We start from the raw sequence: 14,682 nt of genomic DNA on the forward strand, positions 1-14,682 counted from the left end.
TTTGAGATGGAATCTCGCTCTGTCACCCAGGCTGGAGTGCAGTGGGGCAATCTTGGGTCGCTGCAAGCTCCACCTCCTGGGTTCACGCCATTCTCCTGCCTCAGCCTTCCGAGTAGCTGGGAGTACAGGCATTCGCCACCACACCTGGCTATTTTTTTGTATTTTTAGTAGAGATGGGATTTCACCGTGTTAGCCAGGATGGTCTCGATCTCCTGACCTCCTGATCCGCCCGCCTTGGCCTCCCAAAGTGCTGGCATTGCAGTCGTGAGCCACCACACCCGGCCCTAATTATCCTTTCTTTTACATGTAGAAGAAAGTAGAAACAAAGGAAAGTTTCTACTTTTAAAAGTTTATTTTTTTTTTTTGAGACAGGGTCTTGCTCTGTCACCCAGGCTTGCTATGATCATGGCTCATTGCAGCCTCAGCCTCCTGGACTCAAACAATCCTCCCACCTCAGCCTCCCGAGTAGCTGGGACTACAGGCACACGGCACTATTTTCAGCTAATTTTTATATTGTTTGTAGAGATAGGGTTTTGCCACGTTGCCTAGACTGGTCTTGAACTCCTGGGCTCAAGTGATCCCAAAGTGCTGGGATTACAGGCATGAGCTACTGTGCCCAGCCAAGCTTTTAATTTTTATGAAGTTCAAGTTACTTGTTTTTTATTTTGTGCCTATGCTTTTACTGTTATATCTGAGAATCCATTGCCAACTCAGAGGTCATGAAGATTTGTTCCTATGGTTTCCTCTAATAGTTTATAGTTTTAGCTGTTATGTTTAGGTCTTTGATTTACTTAATTTTTGTATATGGTTTGAGTTTGTTTTGTATAGTTTTGTATACTCTTTGGCTTTTAGGCTCTTTTTTTTTTTTTTTTTTTTTTTGAAATGGAGCCTTCCCTGGTCGCCAAGGCTGGAGTGCAGTGACGTGATCTTGGCTCACTGCAACCACCGCCTCCTTGGTTGAAGCAATTCTCCTGGCTCAGCCTCCCCACTAGCTGGGGTTACAGGCATACACCACCATGCCAGGCTAATTTTTGTATTTTTAGTAGATACTGGGTTTCACCATGTTGGTCAGGCTGGTCTCGAACTTCTGACCTCAAGTGATCTGCCTGCCTCAGCCTCCCGAAGTGCTGGGATTCCAGGCATGAGCCACCATGCCCAGCCCCAACTAGGATTTTGGCTTTTCAGTTATTTACTGGGAAATTATGTATACCACTATTTTTGTTGTATTATTGTTATTTGTATCACACCTAAAAATGTTACAGATCTAACAATACATTGTTGGAATTATTACTTTATATGATTTAATGGCTTTTACTGAAGCTACGAGAAGAAACATTAGCAAGTACAGTTGGTCCTCTTGAGCTACAGGTTCTGCATCTGTGAATGCAACCAACCACACCTCGAAAATATTTGAGAAAAAACCCCAACAATACAACAACAAAAAATACAGCTTGATGACTATTTATATAGCATGTGTTGTATTAGGTATTATAATTAATTTAGAGATGATTTAAAGTATACAGGAGGTAACTCTTACGTTAAGTCTTTGATAAATTTTCAAAAAAAGTGTGTGGGAGGATGTGTAGGCCATATGCAATGTGCAAACACTATACTATTTTTATGTAAGGGTCTTAAGCATACTTGAATTTTGGTATTCGCAAGGGTCCTGGAATCATTCCCCTGTAGATACTAAGGGATGACTGTATATGTTTATAGGTATTGTTATATTAACTTTTCAATTGATTTACCATTTTTGGTTCTCTTTATTTTTTATGCATTCAATTTACTATCTGAAGTCATTTTCTTAGACCAATACAACTTTTCTCCCACCAACTTCCTTCTGTGCTATTATTGGCAAATTTATTACATTTCTATATGTTATAGGCCCAGTACACACATAAACTTGGGAACTTTCCTGATGGGGAGAAAGAAGTAGAGGAGAGGATAAATATCAAAATTGCAAAGAATAAGTAGATAATTTTTGCAACTATCTTCCTGAAGAGTTGGGAAGTATCAAAAATTGATGCAGGGCCTCCCCAGCCCGCTGCCATGGCCACCTACAAACTGGTGCTGATCTGGCCCAGTGAGAGCACCTGGAACCTGGAGAACTGCTTCAGCGACTGGTACAATGCCAACGTGAGCCCGGCGGGCCATAAGGAGATGAAGAGTGGCAGGCAGGCAGGCACTGTGAGATGGCTGGCTATGAGTTTGACATCTGCTTCACCTCAGTGCAGAAGAGAGCAATCTGGACCCTCTGGACAGTGCTAGATGCCATTGATCAGATGTGGTTGCCTGTAGTGAGGACTTGGTGCCTCAGTGAGCAGCACTATGGGGGTCTGACTGATCTCAGTAAAGCAGAAACTGCTGCAAAGCATGATGAGGCCCAGGTGAAGATCTGGAGGCTCTCCTATGATGTTCCACCACCTCCGATGGAGCCTGACCATCCTTTCTACAGCAACATTAGTAAGGATCGCAGGCATGCAGACCTCACGGAGGATCAGCTACCCTCCTGTGAGAGTCTGAAGGACTCTCAAAGCCAGAGCTCTGCCGTTTTGGAATGAAGAAATAGCTCACCTGGTAAAAGAGGGGAAATGGGTGCTGATTGCAGTGCATGGCAACAGCCTCTGGGGCATTGTGAAACATTTGGAGGGTCTCTCTGAAGAGGCTGTCATGGAGCTGAACCTGCCGACTAGTATTCCCATTGTCTATGAATTCGACAAGAACTTGAAGACCATCAGGTGCATGCAGTTCCTGGGGGATGAAGAGACTGTGCATAAAGCCGTGGAAGCTGTGGCTTCCTGCTCTTAGCTATGATCGTGTCACTTCACTCCAGCCTGGGTTGACAGAGTGAGACCTTCTATCTAAAAACAAAAATAAAAACAGAAACAGGCTGGGCATGGTGGCTCATGCCTGTAATCCCAGCAGTTTGGGAGGCCGAGATGGGCGAATCATGAGGTCAGGAGTTCAAGACCAGTCTGGCCAACATAGTGAAACCCTGTCTCTACTAAAAATACAAAAATTAGCTGGGCGTGTTGGTGTGCACCTGTAATCCCAGCTACTTGGGAAGTTGAGGCAGGAGAATCGCGTGAACCCAGGAGACAGTGGTTGCAGTGAGCCGAGATTGCGCCATTGCACTCTAGCCGGGGCGACCGTGCGAGATTCTGTCTCAAAAAAAAAGAAAAAAAAACAAACCCAAAAACAATTCCTTCTTCCCTCACAAAAAATGGATGCAGAAGTTAATGAAAGGATTCCGATTAGTAGAGAAGGAGTAGGAGGTGGGTTAAGGATCTTAAGGAGAAGTTGAGAAAATCTGGGTTGCTAATGTGACATGTGGGCATTGGAGTGGAGTACTGATGCACAGATTTTGGGACATCTTTGAAGGCTATTTGTGCTTGAAGTAAATTACTGACAATGATTGCAGCTTGTATGGTTGTGTGGATTTTCATTAGTGTGTTCAGTGTTCTACTTTTGTTACTTGGATTGGTACAGGGTTGGAATTTAGCAAGTGTAATGGAAGAAAAAGGAGACAGAGTCAGGTAGAAAGATTAAAAACTGAAGTAATAGCTTTTCCTGTGAGGCTTGACAGAAAATTAAGCCACGAAGGGAGTTGACTCTGAGTCAGTGGGTGCTCGGGTATAGTAGGCCTTGATGAGTTGAAAGTTGGTATGTTAGGAGGTTATGTTCAAAAAGTAGGCCATTGAATTTTAAAATTGCAGAGGTGGAGAGCAGTTCACGCGGTAACAAGATCCGAGGTAAGATCATGGCAAATGTTTTTTTTTTGGTAAAGCAGAGCTGAGCGTGGTTAAATGGCTAGGCAGGTGGTAAGCGAAACCTAGGTAGGGGTGGAGAAGACGACGATATAAGGGATATTTACAGGCAGTGTGGCTAGAACTCAATGGCAGTGATTATGTGGTGGGCAAAAAGGGATTTAGGATGATTTTTGAGGTATTTTTTTTGCAAATTACTAGTTAGTGGTACTGCTAACTGAATATGCAGTTTCAAAGAAGTGGTTGAAGCATTTGATTTGGATATGATGAACTCAATTTGAACACTTTGTGAGCACACAATTTTGTGGTGGTTTTATTATAGTATTTTTTAGGTGTCTTAGCGATGTCATGAGTTATACTAATAATCTGGCATTCATTAAGTATTATTTTTCCTTCGTGATGACTTTAGCCTGGCAAATTACCTAATCTCTCCATAGTAGTTCTGGTTATAAACTATTTTTTTCTTCAAAATATTTTATGTATTTTATACGAAGTTCAAACAGGATGGAAATATCTTAAGTGGAAAGTTAAAGCCCTTGTCTTCTGTAAACCAGTGTATTATTTTTCCTTTGTTCTTTAAATGTCTGGACTGTGACTATTTGGGAAAGATAAAATTAAAAAAAAAAACCGAACTTTTTTTTTTTTCTGAGATTCTAATGTTATTTATCAAACAGTGACCGATATTCGCTAAATTTGGATGTAATTTAAATTGGTTGCTGGCCCTGTGCGGTGGCTTATATCTGTAACTCCAGCACTTTGGGAGGCCAAGGTGGGTAGATCACTTGAGCTCAGGAGTTTGAGACCACCTTGGGCAACATGGTGAAACCCCCTCTTTACAAAAAGTACAAAAACTAGCCAGTGTGGTGGCGGGTGCCTCCAGTCTCAGTTACTTGGGGGTTTGAGGCAGGAGGATCGCTTGAGCCCTGGAGGTTGAGGCTGTAGTGAGCCCTGACCTTGCCACTGCACTCCAGCCTGGGTGACAGAGTGAGACACTGTCTCAAAAAAAAAAAAAAAAAAAAAAAAAAAGTTGGTTACTGACTCCCTTCCTGAATTATTCTTTTAAAAAAAACTTTAGGCTTTCTATTCTCCTTTTTTTTTTTTTTTTTCCGAGAAGGAGTCTTGCTCTATCACCCAGGCTGGAGTGCAGTGGCGCAATCTCAGCTCACTGCAACCTCCGCCTCCCGGGTTCAAGCAATTCTCCTTCCTCAGCCTCCCGAGTAGCTGGGACTACAGGTGCCCACCCCGTGCCTGGCTAATTTTTGTATTTTTAGTAGAGCTGGAGTTTCACCATGTTGGCCAGGCTGGTCTCGAACTCCTGACCTCATGATCCGCCCACCTTGACTGCCCAAAGTGCTGGGATTACAGGCCTTTTTTTTTCTTTTTCTCTGCAGAACTTGCTACCTTTATACTTCATGTAAACTGTATGAGGGTAAAAAATCTTAATAAATATTTGCTGAATGAATTTTCTCTGAGCTAATTGTAGATATTACAGTGTGTTTTAAAAAGTTGTTTGCTATTATAATGGTTTTAAGGATTTTACTCTCTTTAAATAGGAGAAAGAAGCATGCCATTCATAGTAGTGACACAACTTCTTCTGATGAGGAACGCTTTGAAAGAAGGAAATCAAAGAGCATGGCAAGAGCAAGAAATAGGTTAGTAAAATTTGTAATGTTATTTCCATGGTAGAAAAAAGGAAAAATAAGTTTTTTTTGAGTGATTTTCTTTGCTAACATTGATATTCAACACATATTTTAGACTAGATTAAGACATTGACTTGGTTTCTACTTAGCTTTTCTTTCAATAAAAATCTAACCTTTCCCCAAAATTATTTAGTCTGAAAGTACTTACGATAAAATAATTTGTGGAGAGGGAAAGTAAGGAGAGCTAAGGGAAACAGGCCAACCTATATGGCAGTGTCTGTCTTTTCCTCTGTACCTCCTTTCTAATCTAAATCCATTTAATGAGGTTGATTTTAGGTACTTATAATGATTACAGTATTATAGCAGTCAGATTAAGACATGGTTTCTAATAGAATTATCTCAGGAGACCTTAGATTTTTATTGGAAAAAATTACTTTGTTTTTGTTTCAGTTGAACAAGTGCCTCTGGTGATCTTTCCCTAACTAGGGTAACTAACTGATCACTGTTGGGCTCACTAAAACCTCAGAGAATTTTCAGTGGAGGAGTAAATAATTAAAGTGTCAAATTATTATTTATTGTAGAAATACCAAGTTTTCAGTTAGCAGGTCTTGGAAACAAGTTTGGATCAGTTAGATTGTGTACTAAAAAAGAATTTCTCATCTGAATGATGGAAAGAAAATGAGAAAAATCCGTTTAAATAAAAGCGTTTAATGCCTATTTAATCCGAACTATTCTGATAATCTACTTTGATAATATATTTTTATAAATTAGGATTCAGAAATATCAATGAAGTTACATTCATTATAGATGCTAGACTTTTTTGAGGCTGTTAATGTCATTGGTATTTACCCAAGGTTAAAAGAGGAAGTTGACTATATTAATTTATAGAAATTAAATAATGTAGTATATTAAATAATGTGTTAAATAATGTAGTATAGAGATCTCTCTTAAGGTAGTTACACAAAAGATGAAGCTTAGTGTTCAAGATGTGATCTCTGGTTTTTTTTTGAAAAAAATGGAAAGACAATTTTTTCAGTCATATAACTGAGTAGACATATTCGTGTAATAGTTGAGGATAGATTTAAATATTATAATAAAGGTTGGGCTGATGGCTTACGCCTGTAATCCCAGCATTTTGGGTGGCTGAGCCTAGGAATTTGAGACCAGCCTAGGCAACATAGTAAGACCTTGTCTGTATAAAAAATCAGCCAGGTGTAGTGTTGCCTGCCTGTAGTTCCAGCTATTTGGAAGGCTGAGGTGGGAGGATCACTTGAGCCCAGGAGGTTGAGGCTGTAGTGAGCTGTGATTGCACCACTGCATTCCATCCTGGGCAACAGAGTGAGATCTTGTCTCAATCAATCAATCAGTAGCTTAATTTTATTTTAATCCCATATATTATAGTACATATAGGTTTATTTTTATTTTATAGTTGTATAACATGGGATAATCAGGTATGTTAAGATGTTTTCCTAAAATGGAATAGATTGGGCTCTTCGGGCAAATAGATTAACGATCTTGTTTGCTTTATCTAGTGAGTAACTTAATTTTTGGCCATTGACAAGAATGTAAGAAAAGTAGAGTAAAAGTATGAAATCCTTTGATATTATTTTCTGGGTTATGAGAAAAAGGAGAAAGATGAAGACACATCAAAGAATGTAAACTTATTTTGACATTAAAAATGTGAAACTTTTAATGCAACTTTACTTGCACTTTTATAAATTTCAGATGTTTGCCTATGAACTTCAGAGCAGAGGACTTAGCTAGTGGTATTCTCCGAGAACGAGTGAAAGTGGGTGCAAGCTTGGCTGATGTTGATCCAATGAACATTGATAAATCAGTAAGTTTTGTAAATGTTTTTCTAGAAGTTTTCTTTTTTTTAAAAGTTTTTTTCTTGTTTCTAAAGCAGCACATAGTAGAACTAGAAAATTCGGATATGACAGTGTTAATGTTTCGATGTATATGTTTTGAAACCTAAGAACCCTAGCCACAAGTGGTGCTTAGTCAGATATTTTCATTTCAGTGTTACTGGAATATGTAACAGGTAGGAAATGAGGCTGAGAAGGTTATGAGGGGCAAGGCTTCATAAACCATGATGAACAATGGGCTATTGTTGAAATTGCCTAGTTTCATGATTTTGTATTTTGGGTAGCTCACTCTGGCTATGATATAGTTAATGAATTTGGGGGAAGCAAGGCTGGCATTAGGGAGACTGGATGTTGCTGTAGTCTAGTAATCTGGAGTAGTGGTCATGGTAGAAACTAGGATAACTTTGAAGAAGTAAATGGGTTTGAAAGAATTGAGGATTGAATTCAGAAATGACAGAATTTGGTGAATTAATTGCTTTTGGGGAGCAAGGGAAAGGTACAACTTGAGAGTATTACCCAGGTTTCTAGCTTAGGTGACTAGGTAGATAATGGATGGTCTGGATGGAGAATGGCTTGATTCTCTGAGTAGGGAACATGAGAAGAGGAATAAATGTTTGAGGCAGGAAGATGATTTAATTAGTTGTATTTAACTAATACATGTTTAGGTATCCGAGGTATACTACAAGTGGAAGCACCTTGTAGGTAATGGGTTATTTAGGTTTGGCATTAAGGAGAAATACCTGGACTAGAAATTCAAATACGGGTCATCAATATAAAGAGCGGTGAGGTCACTTTGGAAAATAGATGATCGATCACACCTGGGGAAGATACATAGCACAAAAACAGGCACAAGACTCGGAGGACATGGTAGATTCTTTCTCATTGTTAGTAGTATCTTATTTTGGGGGATATTTTGGAATAAGGTTACTGCATAACCAAGAATTTATTTGATACATTTTTTCTTTTTTCCCAAAAATCTCTCTATACAACGTAATTTAAGTGATTTCCATAGAGAGATTTAAAATAAGTTATCAAATAGAATTGCATATATACTTGAAGATGAAATTTTAACTGTCTCTAATCTGAAGTCATAGAGGAAAATGCTTATCTTACTTTATTAATGGGACCCTAAGAAAATATTAGAGTATTGCATATGAGCAGAATCCCATTTCTAATAGTGCACCTTCTCAGAAGACCTTACCTAATGATCTTTGCTTATTTGGCTTACCAGCACTTTACTCTTTTGAATCTAGTTAATTTCTTTTTTGTCTTTAAAAAATTTTTTTCTTCATTTTTATTTTCCTTTCATTTATTTTCATCTGTCCATTTACAGATGAATCTAGTAAACTTTAGATGTCTCTGCCAAAGTAGACTAAATTCTTTTTCTCTTTGTTTTGTTTTTGAGATGGAGTTTCGCTCTTGTTGCCCAGGCTGGAGTACAATGGCGCAATCTCAGCTTACCGCAACCTCCGCCTCCCGGGTTCAAGCGATTCTCCTGCCTCAGCCTCCCGAGTAGCTGGGATTACAAGCATGCGCCACCACGCCCAGCTAATTTTGTATTTTTTTAGTAGAGACGGGATTTTTCCATGTTGGTCAAGCTGGTCTCGAACTCCTAAGCTCAGGTGATCCTCCCACCTCGGCCTCCCAAAATGTTAGGATTACAGGCGTGAGCCACCGTGCCAGGCCACTTATTTCTTTAAAATTTGATACCAAATACAAGAAAATTTAGCTTCTCTTAAAATGTTTCTGTTATTTAACTTGTTTTTATTTTTCTGTTAATAGTTTACTTTCACTTTTTCTATCATAGTAATACTTTCATTGTAAAACATTTTCAAGTACCATAACAGAATGAAGAAGCAGGGAAGAGGCAGTCACAGTTAACACTTTGGGTAAAATTTTCTTAAAGCATTTTTTGTCTGTACACTTTTTTTCTTACAAAGCCTTCTAGCTATTTAAACTATTATGGGTGGGAGGAACAATCTTTGCTGCTTCTTGTGATAGATCAGTGTTTCTAAAATAATTTTTTCATCATTGTCCCATAAAGAAAAAAAAAAGTAAATTTCTCTCTGACTAGAGAAATTAAATGTTAAAGAATAAGATTTTGTCAGGTAACATTGACCTTGGGAGGTCTACAAACTATTGTAAATAGCTAAGATTTTTTCTTGCCCTACCCCTGAACCAATTTTTGCCCCTGTGAGGACAATATTGCCCCCTTCTGAGAATACATGTACAAAATAATTATATATTTTTAAAACCATTTAAACTTTTTTTTTTTTTTTTGAGGTGGAGTTTCACTCTTGTTGCCCAGGCTGTAGTGCAATGGTGCGATCTCAGCTCACTGCAACCTCCGCCTCCCAGGATCAAGCTATTCTCCTGCCTCAGCCTCCCAAGTAGCTGGGATTACAGGCGTGCGCCACCATGCCCAGCTAATTTTTGTATTTTTAGTAGAGATGGTGTTTCACCATGTTGGTCAGGCTGGTCTCGAACTCCTGAGCTCAGGTGATCCGCCCTCCTTGGGCTCCCAAAGTGCTGGGATTACAAGTGTGAGCCACTGTGCCAGGCCCATTAAAACTTGGTATAATATAAAAATTATATGTGTTAGTATAATATAAAAATCTCCTATAGATACCTATTAAAGTTTTAGGTTGGGGATTAATCCTGGTTCTGAGTTACTAGATTAAATAATGGTAGCTTAATTTGCCTGAACTGAAATGTAAACTTGGATTTTATTGTTGGCCTTTTTTTTCTACACTTATTTGTAGTTATGTTTAAAAGCTTCTGCTAAAGGCATGTATTTCTGAATCGTAAGACTCTTTTATAAATTTTAAAAATTCTATAAAACATATAAAATTGTTTGATATCAAATTTTTCCCCTTCTTTCCAAGGTACGGTTTGATAGCATAGGTGGATTGAGCCATCATATTCATGCGCTAAAGGAAATGGTAGTATTCCCACTTTTATATCCAGAAATTTTTGAAAAGTTTAAAATTCAGCCTCCAAGGTAAGCAGTGTCATAGATGTTTATTATTGTTATTACTGTTACTTTCTCAAATGTTATTTAATTGAGTAAATTACTATAAATATAAATATTTGATATATATTTATTTGACGTGTCCTAGCAATGACAGTTAGAAATGAAATGTTATTGTTTAGGGTCCAGAGGCCATGGAACTAAGTATGTTCTTGAAGTTTACATCTCAGGATTTAAGTCAGGCACTTGATAAGATTCTTTCTGTGGGCCCTAAATACACAACCAGATTGCCCAGATGGGTTTTTCTGAATTTGGCTCCCAGTGCATCGAGTTTGATGCTATATGTTATTTACTCTTGGAAGCACAGTTTTATTGATGTGTTTCTTTGACTTGATGATGGAGTATTTTTGAAATAGAGTGAGCTTGATAATTTATTTGTAGGAACAGATTGTGCCTGATCATGAGGTGGATAGCTGGGGAACTATTGGAAAAGGCAGATAAATTATGTTAAAGAAGATTGGGCAGAATAGAATGTTCTGGCTGGGCACGGTGACTCAAGTCTGTAATCCCAGTACTTCGGGATCCCGAGGTGGGTGGATCACCTGAGGTCAGGAATTCGAGACCAGCTTGGCCAACATGGTGAAACCTCGTCTCTACTGAAAATACAAAAATTAGCTAGGGGTGGTGTCGTGCCTCTGTAATCCCAGCTACTCGGGAGGCTGAGGCATGAGAATCAGTTGAACCCAGGAAGCGGAGGTTGTAGTGAGCCGAGATTGCGCCTGGGTGACAGTGAGATTCCGTCTCAGAAAAAAAAAAAAAGAATATTCAGAAGATACACTTATAGGCTGTTAGATTTAAACTGATAAATGTCTGTTTTCTTTAAGGAGGCACTTTTTATTCAGATTTTGTTCTAATTTATTTTTCATGTTTTTAAGGATATGGAAAATCTTATTAAAGAGTCATTTGAATCTATCTATCATTCCTTTTGAGTATTTCTACATTATTTATTCTAAAGATGTGAAATTTCTGGGTCATTGGGAAACACATTTAAAATTTCTATATATCTTGCCAAATTACTCTGTACTTTATTTCTTGTCTGCCAAAGCTTGGTGATTTAAGGACTTAGCAAAGTAAAACTTTTGTCTATATCCTGGAAAAAGCTTTATCAGTGTCTAATAATTATACTTCAATACAAAATTATATGGAAGGGAGGGACATTTTTTAAAATTGGTTATCAGCAGTGACGATAATATAATTTACACTTCTTGATTTTTTTTATTCTTCTAGGGGCTGTTTGTTTTATGGCCCTCCTGGCACAGGTAAAACCTTGGTTGCCAGAGCATTAGCTAATGAATGCAGCCAAGGAGACAAAAAAGTGGCTTTTTTTATGCGAAAAGGAGCAGATTGTTTGAGCAAGTGGGTTGGTGAATCTGAAAGGCAACTTAGGCTTCTTTTTGATCAGGTAAGAGAAATCATCTAATTCAAGAGTCTTTTCTGTTCTGTTCTGTTCTTTTCTTTCTTTGTTTTTTTGAGACAGGGCCTCTCTCTCTTACCCAGGCTGGAGTGAGTGCAATAGCGTGATCTCGTCTCACTACAGTCTTGACATCCAGGGCTCTAGCAATTCTCCTGCATCAGTCCTTGCCCCAGTAGCCTGAACTACAGGTGTGCATCACCACGCCTGGCTGATTTTTGTATTTTTTATAGAGGTGGGATTTCACCACGTTGGCCAGCTGGTCTCGAACTCCTGGGCTCAAGCAATCTGCCTGCTGAGAATATTTTCTTTAGAATATTTAATACATTTAATCTGCAAATACAAACTGTTTATGAGGAAGCATATTTTCCATCCAATATGTTATATTCAGGATTAGTAATCTGTGATTTTATGCCTTAGAGGTATTTAATGGCAGTTTCACTAGTACTTTTGAATATTTATGATGGCTCATAAAACATTTATTGAGGTGGCTGCGAGGTATATAATACCATGTTAGGTGCTTTAGACAACACAGGATATAACATATATATTGCTAGATTATAATCCATTGGGGAACTACAACAGGCATAAAAACTTAAGTATCTGTGCAAGAAATCTCACAAAGTAGTGTGTTATTTTCATGAGCTGTAAATACGGTACTAGAAGAATTCAGACATGAGTGAATGCTTTTAAAAGGCAGAGCAGGGTGAATAAATATCATGTGGACTATGTCTACTATTTATTTGTAACAAAAACTTTAAAGATATTATTTCCTATACGTTTTAAGAATTATTCCAGCTGGGCACAGTGGCTGACGCCTGTAATCCCGATATTTTAAGAGGCCAAGGCAGATGGATTGCATGAGCCCCGGCGTTCAAGGCTGCAGTGAGTGCTTATGACACCACTGTACTACAGTCTGGGCAATAAAGTGAGACTCTGTCTCTCAAAAAAAAAAAAAAAAAAAAAAACCAGTCCAAATATAAATTCACTTTTGATTGTTTGAGTTAGTGAAGGATGCTGTTCATATTTGGCAATGCAGCATATATTTGATTATGTCTGAGGAAATTCATGTGAAATAAAAAATAACGTCAAGCTTTGAGCACCCATTACTGAGATGGTGTGTATGAAAGTCCTTTGTAATTGGTAAAGTACTTCACAATTTTTTTTTTTTTTTGAAAGGGTCACGCTCTGTCACCCAGGCTGGAGTGCAGTGATGTGATTATAGTTCACTGCAACCTCAAACTCCTGGGCTCAAGTGATCTTCCGGCCTTGGCCTCTCTAGGTAGAACTACAGGTGTGCACTACCACACTTGCCTAATTTTCAACTTTTTGGAAAGACAGGGTCTCAAGGTGTTGCCTAGGCTGGTCTTGAAGTCCTGGCCTTCAGCTATCCTCCCGCCTTGGCCTCCCAGAGTGTTGGGATTATAGGCATGATCCTCTGTGTCTGGCCCAGTACTATTTTAAAATTATTAATAGTATCAAAAACTGCTAGGTAATGGATTTAGAAAAAGGAGTAGGTAAGATTTTTACCTTGAACGTGTCCAGTGTCTAATGGCGAGTCAAACATGCAGTCTGAATGCTTCAAGAGAATTCATTAATAATCAAACAATAAAAATATAAACATTTATAGATGAAGGAAGAATTGGCTTGGCAATGCTGGCATATTATTCAATGATTTAATTAAAAAATTTTAAAGTTATACTTTTGTAGCCATTTCATACTGGGGCTAGGGATGCCTCTTAGTTTTATTTAAAACCATAGCATAAATCATGCTACTCCTTTTGTCTAAATTTATTTTATTTCTGTTTCATAGTTTTCTTGGTGGGAGGAATAGTTGAAATGTTTGCTGTATTTTTTAAGAAAATTGCTGGTAATCCTGATTTTTTTTTTTTGAATGAAAGATTCTGCATTCCTAAGTTAAGGATATGGTCTATGCACTAAATGAAATGAAGGCACTACAGTGTATTGGCTAAGATAGTGCCCTTCTATGTCAGAAAAATGTTTGTATCTATCTTTACCATTGAATATAACATTAAGTAAATCAAAACATTTAATCTTTAGTAGCCTTTTTTGTGCAATGGTAGAAAGAATACCTATCTTACTAGACTGTTATGAGATTTCACTGAGAAGACACAAAATATTTATCACAGTGACTGGCACGTAATATGCCCTACCTCCTTTTTGCAATACTGTGAGGGTGTAGTTATAAAAAAAAAAAAAAAAAGGAAAACAACAACAACAACAGTTGTTTGTTTCATGTATATAAAAATAGTGATCAACACTCCCAAAGCACTGGGATTACAGGTGTGAGCCACTGCACTGGGCCATAATTCCAGTTCTTTTAACTTTTTTTTCCCCAAAACCCCTATCTTGTGGTTGAATTATTTATTTATTTATTTTTTTGATATGGAGTTTCGCTTTTGTCGCCCGGGCTGGAGTGCAATGGCGTGATCTTGGCTCACTGCAACCTCCACCTCCTGGGTTCAGGTGATTCTCCTGCCTTAGTCTCCCAAGTAGCTGGGATTATGGGCACCTGCCACCACGCCCAGCTAATTTTTGTATTTTTAGTACAGACAGGGTTTCACCATGTTGGCCAGGCTAGTCTGGAACTCCTGACCTCAGGTGATCCACCTGCCTTGGCTTCCCAAAGTGCTGGGATTACAGGCGTGAGCTACCATGCTCAGCCTGAATTGTCTTTCATTTCAAATTATTAGGAAACATTAAAGTTTAGTGCATATCACTCAGGAGAAATGGAAAATTCATCTCTCTTCCTTAGTAAACTGACCTTCCTGTGAACTGAGAGTTTCCTTTAATTTTGAAACATAAGCTACATAAATTTGAGTAAATTATATGATAAGAACTTCTCATTTGTTATCTAATATTCATTCATCTTAAATCAAATTCTTTCTAGATCTAATACTTAAGTGAGAAAAATGACACTGCAAATGTACCAGATGAAAACATGGAA

At 38.2% G+C, this 14,682-nt stretch overlaps 1 protein-coding gene and 1 pseudogene across 5 annotated transcripts in view; both read left to right on the forward strand.

The window, feature by feature from the left end:
* ATAD2B (ATPase family AAA domain containing 2B) overlaps window positions 1–14,682 on the forward strand; it is a 177,829-nt gene that overhangs the window by 52,340 nt on the left and 110,807 nt on the right. For all 5 annotated transcript variants that reach the window (XM_525707.7, XM_063790083.1, XM_009442106.5 and 2 more), the window contains 4 exons: window positions 5,321–5,419; window positions 7,133–7,244; window positions 10,158–10,273; window positions 11,531–11,705. In XM_525707.7, coding sequence (XP_525707.2) covers window positions 5,321–5,419; window positions 7,133–7,244; window positions 10,158–10,273; window positions 11,531–11,705 — 502 coding nt within the window. The remainder of the gene's footprint in view (window positions 1–5,320; window positions 5,420–7,132; window positions 7,245–10,157; window positions 10,274–11,530; window positions 11,706–14,682) is intronic.
* Window positions 1,976–2,888, forward strand: LOC129143206 (phosphoglycerate mutase 1-like; annotated as a pseudogene).

Source organism: Pan troglodytes, chromosome 12 (assembly GCF_028858775.2).
Source record: "Pan troglodytes isolate AG18354 chromosome 12, NHGRI_mPanTro3-v2.0_pri, whole genome shotgun sequence".
Taxonomy (NCBI): Eukaryota; Metazoa; Chordata; class Mammalia; order Primates; family Hominidae; genus Pan; species Pan troglodytes.